This window comes from Anguilla anguilla, chromosome 13 (genome assembly GCF_013347855.1).
Source record: "Anguilla anguilla isolate fAngAng1 chromosome 13, fAngAng1.pri, whole genome shotgun sequence".
In the NCBI taxonomy this organism is placed as follows: Eukaryota; Metazoa; Chordata; class Actinopteri; order Anguilliformes; family Anguillidae; genus Anguilla; species Anguilla anguilla.
In genome coordinates this window covers 25,485,862-25,513,058 of record NC_049213.1, presented here as the reverse complement: position 1 = coordinate 25,513,058, position 27,197 = coordinate 25,485,862, and the positions used below count along the sequence as shown (strand labels likewise).

At 41.5% G+C, this 27,197-nt stretch overlaps 1 protein-coding gene across 2 annotated transcripts in view; it reads right to left on the bottom strand.

Moving 5' to 3' along the window:
* Positions 1-27,197, bottom strand: part of tex264a (testis expressed 264, ER-phagy receptor a) — an 81,131-nt gene that overhangs the window by 11,159 nt on the left and 42,775 nt on the right. The window contains exons 3-4 of one of the 2 annotated variants that reach the window (XM_035388242.1): positions 2,854-3,010; positions 2,162-2,179 (exon numbers count right to left, since the gene is read on the bottom strand). In XM_035388242.1, the coding sequence (XP_035244133.1) occupies positions 2,162-2,179; positions 2,854-3,010 (175 nt within the window). The remainder of the gene's footprint in view (positions 1-2,161; positions 2,180-2,853; positions 3,011-27,197) is intronic. The other variant, XM_035388243.1, reaches the window with a different exon arrangement.

Genomic DNA, 27,197 nt, shown 5'->3' with positions numbered 1-27,197 from the left:
GTTTGGAGCTTAATATCACCAGTGTTTCAGATCTATTTCAGTCCTCCTCAATACCACAGGGGATCAACCACCGCAGATAACGAGAGGTATGCACACACTGGCACAGGACAAAAACCACAGAATAAAAAATGCTGGGGGCCTAGGCAACCATGAGAAGCATGCTCTATCCAACACATTACCAATAGTTGAACAGAAGATGAAGAATGAGTTATCACAGCAGAATGTCCAAAATAAAGATGAGGCTAAAAATTCAGACAGTTCACCATTTATGTGAAATTTCATTAGTGAAAATGTGAAACTCACTGATGGATCACCATAGGGATAGGGGTACAAGTTCATCTCACCCTCCCAACTTCTCCAAAACCAGTTACGCTTTGAGGTCAAAGAGGAGTCAGATTCCATTTAATTTGGCTGCCACATTTACACATGACCTGACCGGAATTTATCAGTTTTTCTCCATGTGCACCTCCAGTCTACTACTGTACTGTACTGAACCACTGTGGTTATCAGATCCATCCAGTCAGTCATGAGCGCAGCAGGGGAGACTAGGTACAGAAGTTGCTAAATTGTGGTTTGCATTACTTTTCTTGAGCGCCTCTTTCTACCTTCACATCTGCTGAAATACCTATTGTAATTAGACACTGGACATTTAATTTTAAAATGAAATAAAGAAATCCAAGTCAGCCCGCACCAACGTGGCCCAGATCCCTGACTCTGTGACAGTGTCCTGCTGAGAGAGAGAGAGAACAGGAGCATGGCTCACACGCACAGCCCGCTAGCAGAGAGAGGGCGTGTGCGGAGAGCCACACTGCAAGGTTCTTTTACATATTCATAAATGCAAACCAGGAAAAGTTTATAGGAAAGGTTTTTTTCCTACTCATACATTCCTTCATGTTTGTTTACTTCATGACAGAAAAAAAACTAAGGATAGCATATGGATTTGCTGATTTTCCAAAGTTTGAAACTAAAAATAAAAATGCAGTAAGTGCAAAAGATTCAAATAGTAAAGTATTTATTGACTGAATATACTTCCATGTTGTCAGCATCTGCTATAAAAGCACTGACAGATCACTCATCCAAACATTTAGGAGATTCTATATCCCACCAATTCAAGTTCTATTTCCCATCAATTCAGGTTCTATATCCCATCCATTCAGGTTCTATATCCCATCAAATCAGATTCTATATCCCATCAATTCAGGTTCTATATCCCATCCATTCAGGTTCTATATCCCACCAATTCAGGTTCTATATCCCATCCATTCAGGTTCTATATCCCACCAATTCAGGTTCTATATCCCATCCATTCAGGTTCTATATCCCACCAATTCAGGTTCTATTTCCCACCAATTCAGGTTCTATATCCCACCAATTCAGGTTCTATATCCCATCCATTCAGGTTCTATATCCCATCAATTCAGGTTCTATATCCCATCAATTCAGGTTCTATATTCCACCAATTTCAAACTGTGAACTGCACCAATTCCCCCAGGTGCCTCTGGCATGGCTAGTATCTTGTGCAGCCCTTTCCTTGCACCCATCAGCATATCCTGACTCTGTTATCAGCAGAGGGATTGGCAGGGCAGATATCCAACACCTTGAGACACTTTTTTCTGATTAACAGCAGGGATGCTAAAGCCAGTTAACCATTTAAGCCAGTCTGCAAACTGACCAGCTCACAATCCCATCGACACACTGGCAGTTAATCCTAGAACACATAGCGCTTTCAGAGCAACTATTCTCTGTATTGCCTTCTTTGCCAACTTCTTTTAATAATGATCTGTACAAAGTCGGCCATTCGATACCTCCATGGATTAAGTTGGGAGCCCTGTCAGTTTAAAGAATGGGACAATGATTCCTCATGTGTGATTGTTGGCACTTTGAAGAAATGTATTCCCAGTGACAGAACAATTACACAGTCTCACATATCGGATGATCAACGCGATCGATACCGGGGCAGTGAACGGAAGAATACACCTCTCAACATCTTTCCCCCTGTTCAGGCCTGAGGTCTGTGTCTGATGACCTGGGAAAGCAGGGACTCTCTGGGCTGGGAATTTGTCATATTTCAGGCATACCGTGCTTCTTCATTACTCCAACAGGGATGGTGGGATATTGAGCCCCCAATCAACAAGAGAGTGCAATAAATCTAACTTCTTACCTGCTGAATGAGCCCCAGCTTGACCGCATTAAAAAAAAAAAAAATTAGGTCACAATATGAACCCTAGAACAAGCTAGTTACTATAAATTGCTTTGGCAAATATACAGTGAGCTCCGTAACATTTGGTTCAAAGTACAAAGACATCATTTTTGTAGATTTGGCTGTGACTTCACAATTTTAAATTTGTAAGCAAACAATTCACTTGTGGTTAAAATGCTGATTCTCAGATTTATTTAAAGGGTATTTTAACAAATGTTGGTTTCACCATGTTGAAATTACAGCACTTTTAATACATACCCCCCATTTCAGGGCACCATGCCTGGGATATATTTATGTTATGTAAATGAAAGCAGCCATGTTTAGTACTTAGGAGCATATTGTACGCATACAATTACTGCTTGTTTGTGACCCATAGACATCACTAGGTGCTGAAAATGAATTAAAATACCCTTTAATAAAAGCAGAGAATATGTATTTTTCCCCACATGTGATTAGTTTTATTATAAATCTAAAATTGTGGAGTACAAATCAAGAAAATATACGCTTTACGTCCAAAACATTATGGAGCTCACTGCTATTTATAGACAAATAACATGAGAACCACAAGCTACATGGGTCACATGCAGCACATAAACTGTGCAAAAAGACAGCATGTCCTGTGTTTACACTGTGAACCTGTGGGTCAGATGTACCTGTAATATCCATCTGTCTGTCTTCCTCAGACTTCTCGTTCGCCTTATCACAAGCCTCAGGAACAAAGAAGTCATTCTGACATGCCAGGGGGCAGATGTACTGGATCTCCTCCTCCTGGTATATCTCCAGGAAAGGACCAGCATTGAGCCCACGCTCCTGGGAAAGAAAGAAAGAAAGAAAGTGAGTAAGAGAGAGAGAGAGAGAGAGAGGTGGAGGACGGTTCACTCTATATGTAGCCACAAGGTGTTCATGTCACCTTCCCTCTTTCTGGCTACTGAGACATGCTAACTTCCCTGTCCTTAAATGTAGGGTTATTTTCAGCATTGATATTGCTTTCTATAGTTTGTGTCATTACAGATCGATTATAACTTGCTTTCACGCCCTGTTTAGCTTTGTAGCCTGCACTGAATTCTTGCAATAATAATAAAAAATAATTGAATTGTTGAAAAAAATGTATAATTTCACAGGACGACCAACATATCCTAATATAAAAAGGCACAAGACACAAGACACAGGAGCACCCAAAAACCCCACACTACAGCAGATGGCAATAACATGAAGAAATGTTTGTTGTGTGATCATACTACATCACACAGAGGTTTATTAAGGATGGATAATCTGGTCATATTTCAAATTAAAAAGCAAATCAGCAATTGCATTTCATTTTTATTCGATGTCTGGAGCAGGACGAGGTCAACCCCAGCCATGGGAGCAGCCTTGGTATTGTGGAAAATAAACACTTAGGCATCAACAACCATTTTCCCAAAAACTGATTTTACGTACACAGACAAAACAGCCAAATTCATAAGTTTATGATAAATTTTGCTTTATGCTGTACCGATTGCATTAAATTTGTAATAGTAAACTGTCACACATTTATACTTATTTAGGAAGCAGACAGTAACGGTTTCATAAGCTTGCATTTGCATAGATTGAAATGACTTGTTTCGGAAATTCAGATTGGTTGTTCTTAATGCAAGGCAGGGTCTATCATTCATGTTTATGAAGTGGAGGTGACAGGGCCAGCGGTTCCTGAGGTGTGACAGACGGGGGTCCAAACTGAGTGAAAATAGGTCTCCCCCACAGCTCGGCTTCTGATCACCTAAGTTACAATATTTTCAGATAATGCATGAGTACTCTTTCCTGCTGCATCCTTCAATCACAACATACCCCTCACACTACCCCATTTAGAGAATGTTGAGTGTTTTTGTTTTTTTTCAATGAATAAAAAGGAGAATAATTCCCCAGAAGGGAACCTTCACACTGCACCCAAGCTAATTAACTTCTAATGCAGGGCAGTTTCATTATCCAATGCATACGGCTGATTAGTGGGATACTACTGCAAGCAGGTTTGAGCTGCAACAATTTGCCCCAATTAAATCACTCTTAATGAGTCAATCTAATTTGTGGGAGATGTAAAACCCACACGTAAAGTAAAAATAAATAAATAATGCACTCATAAATTAAGAGTTGCCTGGAAAAACACACAGTCAGCAACCACTGTCCTTAAAAAAATAACAATAATAGTGATTTCAAAAGTTTAATGGGTACTAAAATTGGTCACGGCCTACTGGGTATTAAAAACCACACTGCAGTATGATTCCCTGTTGTGTGAGGCTTGATGACCATTAGTATAGAGCTTACATCCAGACCAAAATAAGATTTAAATTGCCTGACTAATAACTTCAACTGAAGTCAAATGAGACAATCTTATGTTCATTTCACCTCAGAGGTTCCATCGGATGTGAACTTTGACCCCACCCATACTGAATGGGCAAGGCCTGCTTGTAGCCTACTTGATTTGTGAGAACGGTTCTCAGAAAACAAAACTCATCTAAAATGCCTCTGAGGTACAGCTATGTCACTTAGAAAAACAAATATGGTTCCTATCAAGTTCAATCTGTTGCCAGTTACGATATTAAAACGTGCAAATTGACGCTCATATACAAGATTTACAAGTAATGATCTACTAATCAGTCAGTGAGTGACAGAACACTGTATAGAAGCTCCATAGCCGGCAGCACAGAGGCATCATGCAGTGAATGCTATCACAGACTGTGGGGAGGTAATGGCAGCATGGTGTAGCGCCAGTAAAACAGAACAGTAGTTAGTAGAGCGGTGCAAAGAGGGACAGAGTGCTAAAACATTTCCATAAAATGTGACAGCCAATCCATCAGCAAAGATGAATAAGTAAATACAATAAATGGGCGTTATACAGAGCTATGAATAAGAAACTCTACAAACACCATCAATATACAGCTGAGCACCTGTGACAGATGTCAACATATTACTATAGCCCAGGGGTTCTCAAACTTTGCCCGGGGTATCCACTGTGTATGCGGATGATTTATAGCCTTAAGGGTACATCATGTTGGAAGCCATGCTTACCATGAAGAATTAATTTAACATAGTCACATCTCAGTACACTTAATCAACTGTAATGTGTTATTTGGCAAAGATTCCTTTCTTTTAGAAATGTTACATTTTGAATTCATTCAATTACAAATTGACAGGTGAAATCAGTGGGTCCCTAATTGCAGAGAGGGTGGATTGACACCTGGTCAGTATAACGAAGCCCCTTGTGGAAAATAGAGTCCAAATACCAAATAAATGGCAACAAGCCGAATCAGAATTGTATTAAGGATAAAATTATGGAAAAACCTAGACATCTGTTTTCAAGAACCACAACTGATCAAATAATAATAGCTCCTTTTTAGAGGAGCTATTATATTGAGTTGAAAACATACTATATTTATACATTTGAAATAAGACCCTTGTTTTAATGGCGATTTATATGTTAGATAACCCTGTGCTCATACTGCAAGGCAACAGAATGGTTAGCTTGCTGGTGTCATTGCTTGTTAGACATCCATCCCTACTTGATCATGTCTACCCCAGGGAGTGAGACAGGGAGCAGTCACGGGCGTACTGCATCATATTATAAGAGCAATATAAAATTCTACCCATGTACTGACATTTCAGTTTGGTCATGGAGCATGCACACTTACAGTAATATGGTTTACATTTAATGCCTGTTTCACACACATTCGTCTTTCCTTTCATCCCCCAGGGAGTGTCTTCAAAAAAGAGAAATATCCACTGATACTTTTTTTAATTTATTTTTCGACAAGACCCCTATGGGCTTCAGCACTTCCGTGCCACCTGCATTTCATCTCAATTTAATAACACTTCGGCAGGAACAAACCTGCATATCAGCTTGGCTGCCAACACAAACGACAGAAACAGAACAGAAAGCAATGCACACCAAATCAAGCTTCAAACGCTCTTGAGAAATTGGAGAGGAGTGCGGCAACCAGCGTGAAGAAAACAGAAGAAACGCTGTGCAACGACCAGGAACGCTTCTCAGCTTTTTGAACTTTGAAGAAAAGGGCCAGAGCCGTTTCTCCGCAGAGGAGAACGGCCAACTCCTGACAGCTCGCCGACAGTAATATTGGGTTTCAGAATGTTCTGGTGAACCGAATCAACCGACGTCCACTTCTCCTTTCCCTCACTTCACGGTCCGGGTGACAGGTGGCAAGTAGTCTGTTTCTGCGCCAGCCCCTGAGCAGCCATAACCCACTTCCTGTGTCGTGCTGCCTTTCAGAGAGCCGTCCCCCAAACTGCCAATTAACAGCGCGGCTCCAAGTAGTGGGGGGGGGGGGTCTATTTGATTTTCTTTGCCAGACTGGTGCAACTTTGCCAGATTACTCTGTTGATTTATGAAAGCACAGGCCAACTGGCATTCTAACTGAAAACTGGACTGGCTTCCTTTTCATGATTGTTTCACGGAAAAACATTCCAAAATAAAAATAACCCCCATCCCAACAGCATGAATATCACAAAGAATGCTGTTTTCACTTATATCCTGGAATCAACATTATTCAGCAAGTATAACACACACTGCCTGCCACAAAAACATCTCTTTTTTCTGTCAGTGACTGGATACCTGCAGCACAGGCACCAGTAAATCCTTCATCTCAACTAAAATGCTGAGAAATAATCCACAAAATACAGCACTGACATAGTGATAGCAATGCAATGCTTACAATTTCTCCACTAACATTCTGTAACAAGAACAATTGTTTTTACTATTTTTATGTTTTGTGCAGAAAGTTGGTGAAATATCAAATTGACAGGTTCAACCATAACACCCTGCAACCGAGATATAAAATAAATAAAAAAACAGAATTCACAAATCAAATGCTCCAAATACTCCGCCTTGCTGTCACAATATATAACCGAAAACCATGGCTGGTCTTTTTAAGTTTTTATTTGTCTCTTATAAGGTGGTGTGTTATTTTTCTGCGGCTTATAAATAACCACAAAATTCAGACATTATCAGGTTCTAAGAATACATTCTAGTGCAGAGTTACTGTACATATACTTACGGTATTCATAAATACATAAATACATGAATTCATAAAGTACTGGCATTTGAAATCCATTATCAATAGTGAACAGCACATCACATGTTACTTGACATAGACAGAACACTTGAATTATTTTCTCCATTGCAGCTACTGCTATTTATCCCAAGGGTCATATACAACGTGCACTGCAGCAGGCTACATCAGTAAGCACCGTACAGTACCATATTTGTACACGCAAGTGAAAAACAGTCAAATCAAAGCTGAAAGAACAAATACAGAGCTTTCTACTCATTTTGAACTGAAACCTACCAAACCTATTTGTAAGGGTGAACCACATTACTCGACTGTGGCATTTTATTAGAAAAATAAATAAATACTGCTGTTGCTATTTTCTGTAGTATTTGCGGGAAAGACACAGATGTTGGTGCTCATCCTAAAGAGCTTTAGCCCAAAGCCACAGTTTACTGCTCTGTTCTGACGACATGAGCTCTTCAATTAGGCACTACAAGTGCTGAGCAGCACCGGTGGGGTGAAGTGGCGTACAGTGAGGCCCCCATAGTGCCGCAGCAGGGGGCACGATCCTCCCTCTTGCCATTAAAGACTTCTCTCTATTGTATACTGATTGATTCCTTTTAATATAATACTCTCTGCAAGGTATATGATACGATGAGGATACATTTACATGCCCTGTTACACATAAGTGGAGCTGGAGTCCGGGGGCTGTCTATGGAAATGAGACATCTCCAGGAACTCTCCAATAATGAGGAGGAGGAAGGAAACAAAAGACTCTGAAGTCTTGACAGGAAAGGGAATCACATAGGATTCCTTTGGAGAAAGAGGCAGAGACCGAATCTATAGTCATCAAAATATAAATTGTGCTGTAGAAGTACACAGATTTGCGGATTGGTCTCCTGGGTTCCGCATGACTGTACGCTACCTATTAGCCACCTACAAAGGTTGCCACAGCATGTAAGTCACATGTAACATGGGCTATATAGTAGCTACCAAAGCAAGTTAATTATTCCATGTACACAGTCATGAATTTACAGGTGCACATTTTATGTTCACTCTGGATGTGATGTTGAACAGAGTACTCAAACAGCTTCCAAATACTGAAGAACATGGGAACCAGTCGGGATATTCTGTCGGAGATCATATTATTAAAATACAAATAAAACTAAAAAATATAATTCTAATAAAATTCCCAGATAATGGGATCAGTGCCATTGCATAGGGGAGAATGATTTTTGTTTTGAGCACTTTGCAGAACACACTGGACATAAATTAGTCTTCCCTTTCAAGCCAGCACCGTTGTGAATAGAGGCTTCCCTGGTGAAGCAGCAGTTCACATGCAGTTTTTAATGCTTTTTTATTTATCTTCCAGATGGTAGTATGTGACTTGAATCGTCTTAGAACTTAGCAATTCCTTGGTGTTGAGACGGCAATGTGCTTCATCGTGTAACCAGTGAAACACAGTTTTACTGCCTAGTAATACCACTGATAGAAGATATTAATTATTAATAGGTGTGTGCACACATAATTAAAATACATATATGAAAATACACACAATAAACAGAATAAGTCCTGTGTCAGTGAAGGATATAGTATAGAAAAATGTTGCAGAAATGATTCATGTTTAAAAAGGTATAACCCAGGATGCAGCTATTAATATGGCACTTAATTACTGAGCACTTGATCATTAAGTAAGCGGCTGTTAATAATATATTGGAAATGTTAGATATGAAACTACATGCAAGGCATCTCCGTGGCTATTAAATTCCTTATACACCATAGCACAGCATTATAAACCCTGCATTTAATGGCCAATAAATAAATAAATAAATACATAGATACATAAATAAATAAATATACCCACCCCATGCATTATTAACATCTGATAAATGGATTGTGTGACATTTATTGTCTCCCAAAGGCCCATTCCTTTCACGTGCCATCTATATTTCCCTCCCATCATAAAATAAAAAAAAACTAACAGATTAACTGGCTTACCATGATTGAAGCAGTGCTCTCAGCGTGGGAATTTTAATTATAATGCAAGGACATTTCGATTTTCCATCTTTCCCCTTGTGTGACAGTTGTCTTCCTTTGTTCTTACTTTGAAACCATTCTCACCTTGGAGGCAATGTGCCTCCATTTAACCTGCAGTGAGCAGAGTATAGCAATGGGGAAATTTGACTGTGATGCAGTCCAACTAACATGGGAAACAGGATGGCTTGGGACACTGCACTCTATCAAAAAACGTTTCAATCTGAGGAGTTCCAATTAGTGGCAGGCAAATTGTTCTTCATACAACATGAAATGTGTCAGGTCAGGAACACAGGCAATCTTTGTATCATGCTGTTCTGTATTGACTGATATCAGCTGATGCACAGTTACAAAGATGAGAGATTCTGCACAACAGCTCTGCATGCTCACCTGACCAATGTTAACTAAACAAACAAGTAAATGCAAATTTAAAAGTCCATGCTAAACCAATCTTTTTCTGATGTAGATTTAATCTAGTGCAACTATTTTGTGAATGCCTGACATCGTCACCCAATCATTAAAAGAAAACTGTACTGTATATGGTCAAACTTTTCAATTAATTTATAATTTGCAAACTCGGCATGTCAGCTTCACGAAAACAGTTACAAAACTAAGAAATGCTTGTTTGTGCAAGAATGCAAGTTTTAATAAACTATAGGACTTTTCTTATGGTAACTGGCAGACACAGCTGAACACATTTGCTGCTGAGCAACAACTCATTAGGGCTTTTCCAGAAAAGGTTAAATAGCAAAAATAGCAGACAGAGACAGAGACAGAGACAGAGAGAGAAACAGAAAGAGATGTGTGTGTGTGTGTGTGTGTGTGTGTGTGCGACAAATATATATATATATATATGCAGACTTAAGAAGTTTAGACAAATTTAGTATTTTAAAAAGCAATGAATTTCAAATTAAGTAGAGATGCTTACAAATCTCAAATGCACAGGTTTCAGAATGCAGCAATAGATTTTTTTTTCTGTTTTCATGCAAATAGAGAATGTTCTTTAGACTACCCTCATTGTTAAGATAAAACATTCACAAGTAAAATTTTCACCAGACTTTATTAATTTTGTAGACATTTTTTTGTTTTCTGTCTCTTCTCCTTTCTCAACGCCTACTCTCGGCTTGTTTGCTTTTCTTTTCATGCCTTGCCTTTATCATTTCGGTTGTCATTTATAGCACCTTGCCAGCATAAGTATTGATCTGTTGAGATGGGTCTGTGAACACAGGCAAAAATGCCAGCACGGTAAAAGCTGATAACCCCTGCTTTTGTCAGAAGCAGTGTGTTGTTCTGGAACACAACAAGTTGCCCTTTCAACAACCTCAGTCTAGACATGTGGATGTGAAATGGGGGTCCAACCGAGTGACTCCCTTCATTTACTTGTTTTACTCATTTACACTTCTTTTTTTTTTGGTGCAACTGTCAGGGCTACTTTGGGTTATAGAACTATTCTTTCAAGGTAGAAATACATCTTTAAGCTACTTTAAGAATGTGTTGGGTCCGTGATGGCACATGCAGAACTGGAAGTCCCATCTTAAGATCTCCTTTCTTCCTCCAGATACAGACGGACATCCCAGTGTGATGTGTCCTAGTGATAAACCACACATATTCCCTGCCTGTTTGCCTTCCTCCCTCTGTTTCCTTGTCCAGCTGGTTCCAGTCCCACCTATGTCACTACATTCGCTGTGTACATTCAGTTTTTGAACCACACCCCTTGATTGACTGATTATTCATCATGTTCCAAAGAACTGAAGTGGTTTTAGCTTCAGTTTTAGCTTCAGTAAGGGCTGAGAATAGCACGAAATTGTAGGTGCATGAAGCTGAATATCCACCCAATAATATATTTAAGATACAACAGAAATTCAGCGCACACAGTCTGGCTATGGTGGGAGGGTTGGCGCAGCATGCTGGTTAAATGAAGAGCTACAAAGGCCAAGTCATCAGACATCTGATTAAAAACAGATTGATGGGCCAGGATAGCGTGGAAAGCAGTGAATGGTAACAGAAGACAAGGTGGCGTCTCAAGGTTTGTACAAAGTAAGACGGAGGTTAAATCCGCCCCTGAAATACAGGACTCTCCAGGGAAACCACAAAGCCCAGTGGCATTAAAGTAGGGTCGGAACTCCGTAAAAATGGCACGTGCTGCCTGCCTCTCTGGCCCACTGCCAGCATTCTGCAGCTGCAGATGGGGCTCTCAGGAACAAAACATCTGCCCATGCCCAGGTGGAGCCCCCTGATGACCACAGTGGCACTGAGGAATGTCACCCACAAGGGAGGAGGGTGCCATCGTATTGCTCCCAACACAACACAATCAAATCCAAAATTCTCGAGGAAAGTTGTCTCTACATCACACTGCACCTTGTGAAGTTACAGATTACGAAGAGAGGCAGAAAGCTTGGAAAAAAGTGTACTTTTTTGGTTTGTGTGTATTATGCTTATATTATTTTCAAATCCGTACATGAGAACAGCAAAAGATGATGAAGGAAAACAACCTGTAGTAAAGAGACAAAAAATAAAATAATAAAAATCTAAATAAGTAAGCCAAACTTTTCACTGGTCTTTTTCCATGACCTTAACTACATAGGTCCTGCAATGCAAAAGTACTAAAGGGAAACCAAAACAACAACTTGTATTTTTACATGCATTCTCTGAAGTCAGAAAATCAGGTTTCTGGCCAAAATGGCTTGCTACTTCCTGGAGTCTGACCTTCAATTGGAACCAGGCGTTATGGGACCAAAATGAAGAGTTTTGCCCACGCACAGTAGCAGTGGGTTTGGCCTGGGAAGAAAGATGAAAAGGGCGTCATGCAGGGTTGTTTTGCACCTACAGGGGCTCTTGTTACAGTCAGTGAAATTTTGAGCAACATCAAGAACAAAGTCATTTTAACCAAAAACAAATCCCACCCCAGGAAGCACAAAATTGGCAGGATGCTTATTTTTTTTCTGAGAAAATGCATTGTAGTATCAAATATAATGCAGCATGAAAATAATATAATTGAGACTTTTTTGAGCATACAATATAGTTCACTTCTGTATCCCATTGGGCCTCTAAATAGACTACCGAACCTCCCCCAACCATGCATGTTTGTGTGTGCGTGCATGCATGAGTGTCTGAGTGTGTGTTCCTGTTTTACCTGACCCTTTGCAGAATCATACATTTGGCAATCAATCCTTCACTCCATGCTCCCCATAAGAAAATAAAAGTAATCCATGATCCAGGTACACTCTGCTTCAGGAGATAACATGGGCCTATGATTGGTGGTCTCGACTCAGATAACTTAACCATACAGTACGTGAGAAATCACTCCATCCCAACAGACATAGGCAGAAGAGAGGCTGATAATGTTTGGAGACAGAGAGCTGAAGGAAGAGAAGAACACAGCTGCCTGGACTTCAAGGTTCAGAAAGAGATCAGACAGCCTTCAACAGAGTGTATTAATGTAGAAACCTTATCAGTTTCACAACAAACTTTTAAAAACAGCTATTTGTTCTCCCACACCCCAGATACCATTTCCAGTTACCAAATCCAATCATGAAAACTGGAACTGTTCTTTGATTTAAAAAGCATATATTAAGTTAAATCTAATGAGTGCTTACACATCATGCTTTAGAAAACCCATCAGACCAAAAAAGCTAAATTATCATTGCTTCTAGCTTCATACATTTTTGCAACTTGAAAGGCTAATTATCATGCAATGGATATATTACAGTAATACTTTTTTGCAAACTATTCTGTTTTTATTGGATAGTACCTCCACCACCTTGCCCTGCATTTTCCCTGCCCACCTATGCTAATTACTGACAGGGGATTGGCATTGATCTATGAGAGACTGCTTGCCTACACCGAGGTTACAAGCCAAACACTGCAGTATAAGGTTAAAGTCACACCCCCACAGAATATGACCTTTCAACAAATTAAATGGCTGCCTTCCCATAATTCCAAGTAAATTCCAAAATCTGTATTCTCATTCACTGCTGACACTGACAGAGAAAAGACATTGATGGTGAGACTTTCAGGGAATTTTCAAAGGATTTAGTGTCATGTATGTAGTGAAATCAAATAATTATTAGTCACATCAATAAATAATGCATTTCCATTTGTTGATGTGATTTTTTTTTTTTTTTAAAGAGAGTGAATAGCCACACAGAACTGCAGAGAGATCACGTGAGCATTGATGGAGATAGCTGGGGGAGAAACGGTTTAGCAGAGGCTGAAGGGAGGGGGCGAGTGGGCGGGGCTTCCTGCGTTTGAGATGAATCATCACTCGCTCCGGCGGCCGGGCAGTTTCCCCTCGGGCCTCTCAGGCTTCCGTGCGTGACAGCGCTCGGGGTGACTGGCAGCACCGACACAGCCTCACTGAGACGACCGCGCTCTGCGGCCCAGGCTCCTGCCACGCTGACGGATCCAAACAGGCAGGAAGCGGCTCCACCGCCACACCTGTTCCCCAGGATCACCAGGACGCCTGACAGCCTTTAGGTAGTTCAGACGCAAAAGATTCACCCCCTTCACTTCCTTTCATACAAATCTTAAAGCACGGATGGGAAAACACCAGGTTACAAAAAAAAAAGTGGCTGGGGTCTCCTACATCAAAATTACCATAAAGCTGAAGACTGTCCATGGTTTTTTTTTTTTTTTTTAAGCAGCAAGACAAGGAGTCCTAAAAAAAAGTCCTCTAAAAAAGATTTGGGAGAGACACCAAGTTCCCAAGGTGCCAAATCTTGTCAAAAACACCACCTGCAATCCCCTGGTCCCATATCTGAGACACACAGCTAGGCAGAAGAGCCCCCGTGGAGTGTTGCATGGCTACGATTGATCACCAGTGTCCAGCCAACCAGTGAGGTCACAGGATGCAGGCTTTCAGACACAGAGGAAAAATAACATCACATAGACTGGCACTAACAAGCAGCCAGTAAATGCTAATGCAGAGGCTGAATTAGCATATAAAAGTTCCAGCTTCCCCTTGATTACTGTGAACTGCAGAAAAGCAGTTTGGGGATCCCTGGAGACTTTCAAAAGCCAGCCGGAGGGGAAGATGGAAGAGCAAAACAGACCACAAATTGATTGTACTCTGTCAATTAGCATGCGTGACCAGGCCCAGCTCTCCCAATATTAACAGAACTTAATTGGATTTTCTTTCCGTGAAAGCAAACCTTTTCAGAAACAAGTTAGTGGCATTAAAAATAATCCATTTAATTGGAAAGTTCATTAAGTGCTGGTGTGACTGCAGAGGTGGGGGAGTACAGGAACAACTATGGAAAGTGCTAATCTGTTTAAAGAGGCCTTTCGCTGCATTTCTCTGGACTGTTGAGAAACTGGCTGAACGAAGGCCTTCTTCAGTGAGCTGTCTGAAAAAGGTCAAAATCCACAACACAAGCACTACCCACATGCAAAATAAAATACAGCAGAACCTTTATGATTAGAAGTTTGGAACGAGGGTGATTTGGAAGAGAAGTCAAATGACACCACTTTTATTCTTGCTCCCATCTCCAAACTACACGGCACAGATGGATGCAGTTCTTCCAAATAAAAATAAATAAATAAAGCTCCCTCTCTCTTTCCAGCAAGGTATTACACCAAATGTTTTGGATCAAAATTCACAGATGGGGCAGCACATTCTTTTTATGATAGGCTTTGTAGTTAAGACACTTCACTCATCTGTGTTTTGCAATTACTTGGCTGAAAAATTATAAAAGTTTCTTAGTATGAGTTATATAATATAACTTAGGAAGCGGTGTAATGTTCCTGAGTGGAAACCCCTCCAAGAAGCCTATCTGCAGACAGGAGCAATTCAAGGTGCTGACCATCATTTAACCTCTTTCCTTCTTCATCTGGAAGAGACAGGACATTTGGGCCAGGATGGGAGCTTCAGTGGTCTATAAATTACGCTCGTACAGTTTATTTTCACATAGAAGCAAAGTGCTCAGCAGCAGTATCACCTTGCATCATCGGTCCTTAGAGTCATTGGGACTTGATTGTATCCTCTGACACAGGTGCCCAGATACCCCAGAGAGCCCAACATGAGAAAGAGTGACAAAGCAAAATACAGTACGTACACAAATAGATCTCATTATCAAAAGACTAGTGTGCGATTACCTGCCCACGACACCTGCCCCAAACTCATCCCATACTCATGCCAACTTATGAGAAATATACCCTCACATAACCTTCCCAGGAGATCCTGTATACTGTAGCCACACAATGAGCCCTCAGTTCTACATGTGTCTATAAAAAGGTTTGTAGTCAACCCACTGAAATGGCCACTGAAACAAACTCACTTCCTGAAGTGGGTGGCGGTGAAAAGCACTTGAATTTGGCGGAGAAAACAACTATAGAGACATAAAGATTGTTTAAAAAAAAAAAAAAAAAAAAACTCACCCACATGAGCAAACAAGAAGAAGCCTTTAAAATTCCACCAACTTGCCAAAACTAGGCGACGGTAAAAATAGATAAATGAAAGAAAAAAGAAAGAGGAAAAACAGAGAAAGGGAAAAAAGTGTGAAGCACAGCTTTCATTACATGGCGGCTGCTCAGGGATGTGGATGAAAGACAGTTTCAAGCAAACTGTCCAAAAAAGGTTTTTTTTTTTTTTGTCTCACACAACTCAGCTTTTCCATGCAGTCTTTTCTGACTATAATTGCAGAGTCTCACAGAGCAGGCTCCCCAGTGTCCTGGAATGCTTTCTCTTGCTTTTCTCTCTGTCCTTTTTTCCTGCTCCTCTCTGCATAATCCCAAGCATTTTCTTTGGGAGTGTTTGCATTTCTCTCTCACACTTCCTCTATTTTCTCCATGTCCTTTGATTGGAATACACAGAGGTAGGAATGCAGTGCCCCCCCCCCCCCCCCCCCCCCCCCCCCCTCTTGGCTTCAGCACCTCGCAGGTTTGCTGAAGGATAAGGCATTTTTGAGATCCCACAGTGCGCCTCATCCGCAGTTCATCCATGTCGCGAAAGCAACGGCGCTCTGCAATTATTTCATATTTCATTGATTCTGGTTTTTTTAAAAATAATAATAAATAAAATAAATAATGATAATAATAATGTAGCAACATGAAAACAAAACCTGATAATGCAGAAAACAAACCATAAAAAATGAGTTTTTTTGTTAATGCTTCATTAATATGATTTTGGTAGCATGCTTATCAAAACTCAATTTTTATCAGCTATAGCACTAAATAAGTGGGTTATTTCCAAGATCAATCATTAGAATAAAGAGCCTTTTGATTTTGGCATCCTCTATAGTGCATGCATGTTCTCGTTTCGTCTTCAGTACAGTACCACTCTAACAAATAGCATTCACAAGGCCTTTCAACAGCATGATGCAGTCTGTGGCTGGCCTAAGAGACCAGACACACTGAGCAAACCGCAGACCATTTTTCTCAATTGTACTATGTCAGCAGTTAGTACAGACCAAACAGAGCCAGATGGTATGTGAGGGTCATCTAGAAAATGAACTCAAACAAAATCTTCTAGAAATCAATAAAATAACCCATGCAGGTATAGGGCTCAAACATAAACATGAGCCGATGGTGTTCAATAATACCATTATTTTGTAAGCCAAACTGCATCTTACATCATCTCACTAATTCCACCTTAATATGGAAAGCTACCCACATTGTTTTCCCTACTATCAGCACTATATCTGATGTGTTAAGTGTGCATCCTCATTTTTTATTTATACTGGATAGTGAAGATGGGAGCAGGGAAGTTGCTTCACTGTCTCCTGGAGTGTTTATTGTATGCTACTAGTGCAGACTCAAAGCTGATTCAATACAGGGTAGGGTGGGGCCTTGTATATTTGCAGGGGGAAAATGGTAATTATGAAGATTTAGCAGAGTTGTTCACTGTCTGTAGTCAGACATGTAGAGGGCTTTCGAGGGGTACGGAGAATGGAGAATTTCAAAAAAGCCAGCAGGACAGAAACAGGGGAGTGCGTGAGAGAGAAAGAGGAAAGCTTGCCGCACACATGAAGGAGGGGACAGATTCACGTGTTTCCAATAGGTGTGTGAGCTCCATTGCCATCCCAGGCACCATAATAACACTGTTATAGCAATAGCAGTGGTCCTCAGTCCTGGTCCTGAGGGGCCACAGGGTCTGCTGGCTTTTGTTGTTACTCAGCACTTGAGTAGTGCAGCAGTTGATCAGTGAAAGCAGGTGATTACGCAGCTAACTCAGGTCACAGACTGTCTTGGGTCTGAATCACTAGCTGATCTTACGTCGAAAACAAAAACCAGCAGACTCCAGGACCAGGATTGCCGGTCGCTGATCTATACTATACCATAGTGTAATATATGCACAAATCAGCCTGTGGGGCCATTCAGTTAACAACAAACGAGCCCATAATTCAGGATAAAACAGGAGGCCTAAACAGGAGCCAAGGCCTTCCTTTCACGGTGAGGGAAACCAGCTTGCTGGGTCGTCTTCCGTGTGCTGGATTAGTTTATTCTACAGATACAGACGTGAAGCCGGTTCATCTCCACACTCAAACTTAAAAAGATCGCAAAGGGATCTCTCAGTGGACAGAAAGAAAATTAATACAAAACAAGACATCTTGTGGTGACGATTGGTGATGTTCCCCAGAGCCCCTTCGGTCTATTTGCTCCCCCAGTGCTGTCACAGAGGCTGAAATTTCCCAGCGCTATTCCCAGCTGGGAGACGCAAACTCCATTTCACACTTCTCCGGGTGTCCAATTCCGACTCTCCCCGATGCCCCGCCACCTTCACAGCGCACATTATTTTTATCCTATCGCTGCTACCAAACTTGCCTCCCACTCGCACGGGACTGCCGCGGTTGAAGAGGACGCCTGCTCCGGTGGGGGAAAACGGTAATGGCCACAGGAGCAGACTTGCCACTCCAGCGGGCCCTAATCACAGAGAAGGAGACGGAGGCGAAGGGACTTTAATAACAATGTAGGTGAAGGGGCAAAGGGGCCGTAATCACAGGGAAGGAGAGGGAGGTTAAGGGGCTCTAATGACAGAGTAGGAGGAGCAGCAAATGGGCCTGAATCAGAGTAGATAAAGGACAAAAGAGGCCCTAAGAGCAAGAGGCAGGAAGACACTGTTGCTGAAAGAAACAGGATATGATGCGGAGAGGCAGGCAAAGGTTGGAGTTCAGTACAGAACCTGGGGGTCAATGTGTGAATGTGTGTGTGCATGGGCATGCGTGAGCGTTTGGGTTGTGGGGCGGGAGTTCAATGCAGAACAATTAGTGGTGTGAGTGTGTGGGTGCGTTGGGCTGTGGAATTCAGTGCGGAACCAGTGGTATTGTTTATGCGCAAGTTTGTGTGTGCAAGCGGGATTGGATGATCGGAATGACTTGCTAAACAGTCATTGACATGGACAATGGCTGCTCCCTCTTCAGTCCTGAGTGCCAGATCGATGTGGTGGCTGCTGAGAATGCCTGGCCATCAGAAAGGCCGCACTGGCCATGGATTATTTGTCTCGTTTTCGTCAGTTTCCAGGGAACAGTCGACTGCTTTTCATTCCAATTCATTCAATTTGGGCCTCACAACCAGAAACTTAATGGCCAGCCTCAAGGAAGAGGGCTCTGCAGAGGGGTCCAGCTAGACTAATTGCCTGCCTTCCCTTTCTGGGTTATTTGACAGCTTGTTTACATCCCTTGTGGAAATCATAATGACCATCACAAGTATCTGAAATGAAGTCAAGTTCAAAACTCATTAGGTTATTGGATATGAGGGAGACATAGCAGGAGAATGACGGTTTAAAAAAAGAAAAAGAAAACTGCACTGCATTTTGCTGCATTCACACTTTCAGGAAACATTTTTTTCCACTGTCACCGTATGTCACAGTCCAAAACTGAACTCTCAGAAAATAGGATGTACAATTGAATGAGGTCCACATAGTACTGTGTAGGTTTACAGAGCGCATGGGTAGATGTGTTACTTCTCATACATGTTTGACTAATGTGAATGAGCAACAGCATTTCCTCATTTCCCCCCAAAGGCAGAGGAAGCCTGCAAGAAATACGGAGACAACGTCCTGCCTCCCACCCCCACCCCCCAACCCTCTGGAGCCCAGAATATGCTCAGCAAGGAAGATGAACTCAATACTTTATTGACATAAGTTTGCATCCCAAGTGGTGCTACTGTCATTGTACCCGTGATCAATGTCCTTCACCTTAGATGCTTCAGTAAAATATCCAGCCTGTATAAGTGGTTTATATGTCGTTCTACACTATATAATTCATAATAGTAAATAAGTAATCCCAAGCCTTCCTAACTCACAGTGTAGGTGGCAGATATTACAGTTTAGCCAGGAGAAAAGGTAGTAGCCATTCTATCTACAATAAGAGGTAGAGAGGGACTCTGTCATACATTTCCAAAACCTGATATATTGCTTTGAATAATTCATATGGATATCGAAAAAATGTTATTCAAACATAAATAATTACTCAAAGTCCCCTCCCAATAGCGTAGTGTCTACTGCTATGCATTCAGTATGAGCACAATCACCGGTAGATCATTGTAATTATTAGAACTGTTTTTTCTGAATTTAAAGAATAAGTAGTTTAATTCATACACACCTGGATGGATTTTTTTTCTTTCCCTCCCTTTTTCCCTTCCCTTCCCTCCCTCTTAAGTCCTATATAATGTATTGCACTTCTGCTGTACAGTTGGATTGTGAGTGTATTTCTAAATTTTTTTCTTAATTATTATTATTGTTATTATTATCATTATTTATTTTTAATTATTAAAAAACAACAGTGGCTGAAACCCTCGTAGACACAATGTAAGCACTGTAATCATGAGTCAGTTTCATGGACCAAACTAAAGTAACTGTGTATTTCCACACACCATGTACTCGCTGCTCACAGAATTCTGCTTCCTCAGGGTGCCTGCCAACCTCTTTTTCAGTTTTTTTTTTTCCCAGCAAAACACAAAAGATTGACCATCCTCAACAGACTCCCTCAGATTTGAATTTCAATCCGCAAACTGATAGAAGCCCACGCACAAGCAGATGAGAAAAAGGATACCATTTCCTCAATTTCTCAGGTTCCTGGGCTGGAGAGAAACCAATAAAGGGTAAATACATTTTTAAATAAACAGTGTGAAGCATTGGCTGTTTTAACAGTTGCCAGAACCTTTACTGCACATCACTACACACCATTCTGTAATGACCGTTATACCTGCCTCTTCACACAGTATTGCCCAATACAAATAGGCAGAGTATGCCATGCAAAAAGGAAAGTACATCCATGCATATATAAACTTGTATTCCTTGTGTATTTGTTTTCTTGGGTATATGAATGTGTGCTTGCACGGGGTGTGTGCGGCCTCATTTATCTGAATTTATTTGAGGTCCAACACATACAGCTCTCAATTCTGAACAAAAATAAAGACTAAACCAACCATCTGAAACTCATCACTTACAGAGACAGCACTCGCTATGGACTGTTCTCTGAATATGATGGCAGGGAAGACAGAAATGTGCTTGATATGGCCATTTTCACACTGAAAGCGTCTGAAGTGCACGAGAAGGTGATGTGGGGCTGTGATAAAATTCAGATTCAGGTTTGGCGTCCACGCCTCACATGCTCTCTTGTTGGTGCACTACCGGTCTGCCCAAGCACCCCTGGTAACGAGGCATTACCTATTCAGCAAATGACCTTTCTATGAATAATTCATTGCCAGCGCAAATCCGCCCCCCTCCCCGCCCCCAACCCCCACCCCCACCCCACTCTGCCCGTGGCAGTGTACTCTCCTCACCACCTTTCAATTTGCACATATACCCCTTTGACAGGAAGACCACCAAAAAGCAATTAAAACCCAATTTTCGCCCTGCACACGGCCAGCGGGTGGCCCTTAATCCAGTTAAATTAAGCACAAGCTCTTGGGAAGGACTGCAGCCAGTCACCGACGATCCCCAACCCTCATTTCTCACCGTACGAGGACACTCTGGCCCTCTCCCTGGGGCTGTCAAATAATTAAAATGTCTCTTAATGCCCTGAACACCAGGGCCTCAAACTTTCAATTTCTTTTCTTTTTTTGTCTGATTTCTTTAATTTTGTAATTGCGACTAACAGGGGCTTTTATTGTGGTTGACAGCTTCCCCTCCATTTCTTCTCTTTTTCCTCTCCTCTAGAGTGCTGAGCCTCATTCCCCCTCTGAGGGACCTGAAGGCCAATGACATCACCGAAGGCCCAGCGGCACGGATGAACTTTGCAGCGCAGGTCCATGGGGCAAATGTGCAAATGCATGGCAGAAGAAGCACAGCCCATGTTCATGCAGGGCATTATGGCATTAAGATCAAAGAGTGTGCCATAAATGGAAGCTGTCAGCACCAGATTAATTTTTACTGCAGAGATACAGCCCTCCTTAACATACTGCACCAGTGAAACACGCTCCACTATTATTAAGGTTGAGATTCATGATGTTACAGTGGCTAGGTGTCAGGTAGAGCTTGCAATGAGCAAGAGGACGCATGCAATTGTTAAAATAGAGGCCAGTTTTATTTCCCTCAGAACTGACACCAAAAACAGAAAACCAGAAAAAGACATAAAAATAGAAAAACCGCTACAGCTCAACTAAAACAAAGGCAGCATTTGGCAAAGTCTTCGCTTCAGCCACTCCTATAGACACTACAACTTCCGCTTCCACACAGGCCTGACGAAGACATGGACCAATACTGGAGGCCGGATATTGATCAGTCTCAGCTGTGTGTCTTGCCAATGTTTGTAGTCCTGCGAGTCTCCCTGGCTTTGAGAGGCAGCAAATTAGGGCTATATCTACCCCTGAACGTGTGAAACAGCCCTCTCTGACATCAGAGAACCCCACTCGGGATCAAGCACGGCTACTTTGCAGAGGGCAGACGGGAACAGTGACTGCAGGACTGGAACAGAAGGAAGATGTTGTTGCCACTCCGAGAGTTCAACCTCTGATGAGATTACCAGTTTATTTGCTTGCAGTAAACTTGATTTGCAGTGCCAATACCATTTTTGAGATGACAGCCCTCCATTTTTTCTTAATACTGAATATTTGATAAAAGAATCCATTCCCTGTGTCCAATGAGTTTATGCTGCGTTCACTTGAATGACCTTTAATGTACCTTGTATAATACAAGTTGAGGTTTCCCCTGTGCGATGTGACATTGATGAAATGAAATAAAAATTCACCTTTAGAACCTTTTGATATTTCATGTGCCAGTGTTTTCACTCTTTCTGTTCATCTGATCTTTCCCTTCTGACCTCTAATACCCACGATCACTCACAACCTCCCCCAGCCAGAAAGGGTGGCTGAACAGTGATGAAAATGCCAACTATCAAATCCGAGACATTCTTCAGCTTAATCCAGAAGCACAGTCAAGCAGAAAAACAATGAAAGGATAGAGCCATTGTCCTTATTTCACATACGGAAAAGTGTCATCACAACTAGCCAAGGAAAAAGAGGCAGGCCTTCAGAAGGGAACACTTGGCCATATTTCCACGTTCCTCATTTGTTCTGAGGCGTTCTAACTCTTGCTTAATCTGTGCCCAGCAGAACTAAGATGAGTCCACTTGCAAACACTTTTCTTGACCTGAAGAAATATTCACAGAGTCAGTAGCACAAAGAATGGCAAAAGATTCCAGAATCTCTCTGTGGCCAACGTGCAAACAATCAGAACGACACATCCCTCTGAGGGTCAATGAGGAGCAAGTGACAACAGATAGTTAGGCTGCATTGAGCAACATGCGTATGCTGGTCTTATGAATACAAAGAGAGCGCAAATATTTCAGATTTAAAAAAATAAATAAAAGTGTGACAGGATCAAACAGTGTTTGTGAAAATGTTCCTAATCGATTGAACACTTGCTGGTCTAGGAGCACATGAGAGAGCAGCAATCAAGCAGGGGGTGAAAAACAACCTAGAGTGAGGGAGTTCGATTACCATCAGTGTGAAGACTTAAGGAGAAGGAACACTCAATGAGGAACAAATTAAATATCTAGTTACTTAGGAACTGGTATTGGCGTGAAAGACAGCAATTACCTTTGGTAATGAACCCAGCTGCCCCGGGTGACAGGGATAGAGGAGGCACTTAAGACCAGCTCTGACAGCAGTAAGTGGGCCTCGTAATGAGGAACTGAGGGGGCAGAGTCACTCACTTTTATTTAGGGTGGGGCTGTGAGTGTGGGGTGTGGGTTGGTTCTGTGCCTAACAGTGACCTCACTGTGCGATTCTCTTCTACCCTGTCTAACTTACAGATGGTGCCATCTGCTGCAACAGAGCAAATGTGGTTTTAAAAGAGTTAAACAAAAGTGGGACAAACAAAATACTTATCACAAGTGACTAAACACTGGACACTGAATTATGGAGAGTTAAAAATAAGGAAGAATGGGTGGCTTTAATAAGCCAAGGCCATGTGCAGCTCCTGACAGTCCTGTCCTCCTTAAGGATAATGATCCAAGAAACCTGGCAGACCATGATGCAGTGGGCAAATCACTTTAAGCTGATTGGTGTATAGTGAGGTAGCATGTTGGGAGAAAAGGCCACATTTATCTCACCTGCCAAATCTCCAAAGCTGTCAATGTGAACACCCATTAGGATAAGGTGTGGTTAGTTACCTGCGCAAAAAGAGTCACAGTAATTAAGAATTATCACTCGGATACCAAGGTTTGGTCTCAGGGAGATTGGTTAATTAGGCCCACAGCGTGGTACTGGAAGACCATCACACTTTGAATACTGCCGCATTCCCCCAAGTCTAATTTTGAATAATTTGTGCATTTGTTCAATAGCTGGGTCACTGCAATGAAAATACTGTGCTGAAAACCCTAAGAAAGAGTCCCTCTTTAAAAATGGGAGCGATTCAAAGCTATAGTACATAGGATTGTTGTCCTTCTGAGTAAAACTTTAATGTACTCAGATACGAAGTTACAGTTTTAAGAAAACACTTACCAATAGATTTTACCCACAAATCCACAAAAAATAACTGACCCCCTTTATGACATATATTCCATATATACCACCACACAAACAACGCAGACATTCCATGCACCGTCATTTTGATTCTCTACATTTTGCATATGTTGTACCCAGATAGAACAGGCATTTTCTAGCTACTATTCTATCTTCATGGTCTGCATGCATTGTCTGTGCCATGAACAATTGCTGTAGGCTTTTTTTGGGCATTGCGAGGGAATGATAATCTCATGTGGCCTTTTGACAAATACCATCCAACCCTCAGGGTGGCCCCAGGATGGATCCACCCCAGAGCTCCATCTTGCACATGTTCACATTTGTGTTTGTCAAAATAAGGCTGAAATGTCTTCTTTGCAAATGCTGATCATTTTGCATACCCCACTCTGTGATCACAACATGTTCGCCATTAGATAGAGTCATTCTTGGCAGACATTCAGATCCATGCTGCTAGCACACATTGAGTCTGACATACTGTACCCATTTTAAGCCCAGGGTGAGTTTTCCCTGTTGTTTCTGACAATTAACATTCACGCTTTTTTTGGACGGGGTGAGAATTCTCGATCCTGGTCTTCAACAGGCATGTGTGCACCCAGGTTGAAAGTTTCACTGTTTGAATATGCTTCCAGCCCAAGTGTTAATGTGGAAGGGATAATTCAGAAAACACAGTCGGTCACCAGCTTGGTTGCTATGCAAACAGCCAGAGCAAATGCTACTTCTGTTGTTAGCTTATCTGGTCATTGGTTAACAATGAGTGGGTGAGTTAGAGTTAAGGCAACTATGCCACAAATCGGAGTCAATAAGTATACACCATTAAAATGGAAGAGGGCCTGTCAAGAACCATCTTTGTTTATGTCTATAAGGCAGAGTATGAGGACAGGTCAAGGTTGAAATAATGCCCGACTGCCATGTCGAGTATGAGAACATCATTTTAAGATGTTTGTAAATTTAGTTTGCAATTTATCATCACACCTGCCATGTTTTATTCAGGCTTCTCAATTTGCATGCTGATATAATACTTTTGACCAAGGTGGATTTGAAGAACATTTTAGACTTACTGGCTCCCATTTTTTAAAGACATATTGCAATGCAATGCAAGGGGGAGAAGAAAAAAAAACTTACAAATTTGACAGGTCCACTTTTGTGAATAAGTTCCGTTCCATTTTGCTCATACCTCACTGATTCCAAATTGCATTTTGAATTGCTTCTGAAAATCCTCCTCCGGGATGTTAAGAAATCCTGCTCATTTGCATCTCTATCTCAGCTCCCAGCTCAAAAGGCCATGGTTATTCCTTGCCATGCTAAGAAATCAGTGCAAGGTGTCTCCCTAATAGCTCACGTAGCGTGTCTCAGATGCTGAAGGGTGGTATTATTACCTGACCTTAACCTACAGCCGAAACACATCCTCTCTCCTCTCAATAGAGGCTGATCTTTTCCTAAACTCTTTAAACACAGAAATGTTTATTGACCACATTTTTCCCCTCCACCCTCCAACAGAACTAATGGCCAACTTCTTGGTACAGTACAATTGTCCTAAAGTTTATTTCTGACTTTTCAAAAAATAAGCTGGCACAGGGAAAAAAGTTTATTCATTACAAAAATGTTTCAGGCAATAGTACAAACTTCACAGCACCCTGGGGATTCTCTGTGGGTTTCTCAGTCTCTAATGATGGAAGCGCTCATCATTCTGAGGAGCTAAAGAGAGAGTATTTACAGGAGCACCTGTCCAAGGCAGGGTTTCCCTTTATAAGTTTCTTCCATGATCTTCTATTGTGAGAGGACACCAGGGCATCAGAAACTCCTGAGCATGCACTCCAAATGGAGTAAAAGTTGGGCACAATGAGATTTTGGTACATTTTTATATTTATTTTGAAAGTGCTGTGTAACAGAAACCTTTCCAGTACTGTTTATTTTTTTGCATCAGCTAACAAATCGCTAATTGGCTCATACAGCCCCAGAGGAATGTTGGGACAGCTATGTCAGCAAACATAACCCTTCAGGTAAAGATGAAAATAAGTCTCCAGTGCCTCGCTCCCTGTTCCCCTTCAGTTTTCTGGAATCTGTGTTATGTGAAACTGGAATCTGGGAAACTGTGCCGGGGAGGGGGAAGTCCAAAGAGTGAGAGCCCAGCCACAAGGGCAGAATACAGCAAAAGATGATGCAGCTGGACATCCATGGAAGATAAGCTTGAGAGTGTAAAACCACTGAATGGGTCTAACAGCACTAGCACAAATGGTTTCTCACAACAATGGCAGGGTCAGGGCCTATCAAGCAACACACTTTGAAATGGGAATTTAAAAGTAATAAAACTAAAACTAAACACAACCAAACACTATTTAAACATTTACACCCTGCCATTAAGCATGGACTTTCCTGTCATACTAGAAGACAAGAATGGATTCCAGCTAGTGTGGGCTGACCTTAAGGCTTATGTAGACTAAGTACCAGCCAAAGGACAGGTTGCAGTGCAAGGAATCCTGGATGAATGCATTTACCCTCTGAAAACTGACGCAAATCCTATGTAACCTGACAGTACTTCTGCATGCAAGGAGAAGTGAGCCTTCAACTGCTAGAGAGGAAATCAGATATTTCAGATTGTAGAAAAAAACACAACAAAACAAACAAGTGTTTTTTAAATTTTATATATTTAATCATTTATTTTTAAACCTGCCATTATGCATGTTACTGCATAGCCTTAGGGTTGGCTTAGAGAATTTCCAGGCATACCTTTGGTATGTCCTTGATAATATCAGTTCCGGCCAATGTTAGATAAACCATAGGCCCCATTCAATGTGTACACATTTCCGAGCAAAAATAACTGTACTGAGGTATGTAATAGCTAGTACCATTCTTATTTGCAAAGCTCATTTTATTTTTTCCCTCACCAGGCAAGAGGCTGAAGTGAGCCTGTTACCAAGGAAACCGTCTCCCCTAAGCATCCTCCTTCTCCACAGAGACGGGATACTTTGATAATCCAGGGATTGAAGGAGAGGCAGTGGGCGTGTACGGAGAAGAGTGCCTCA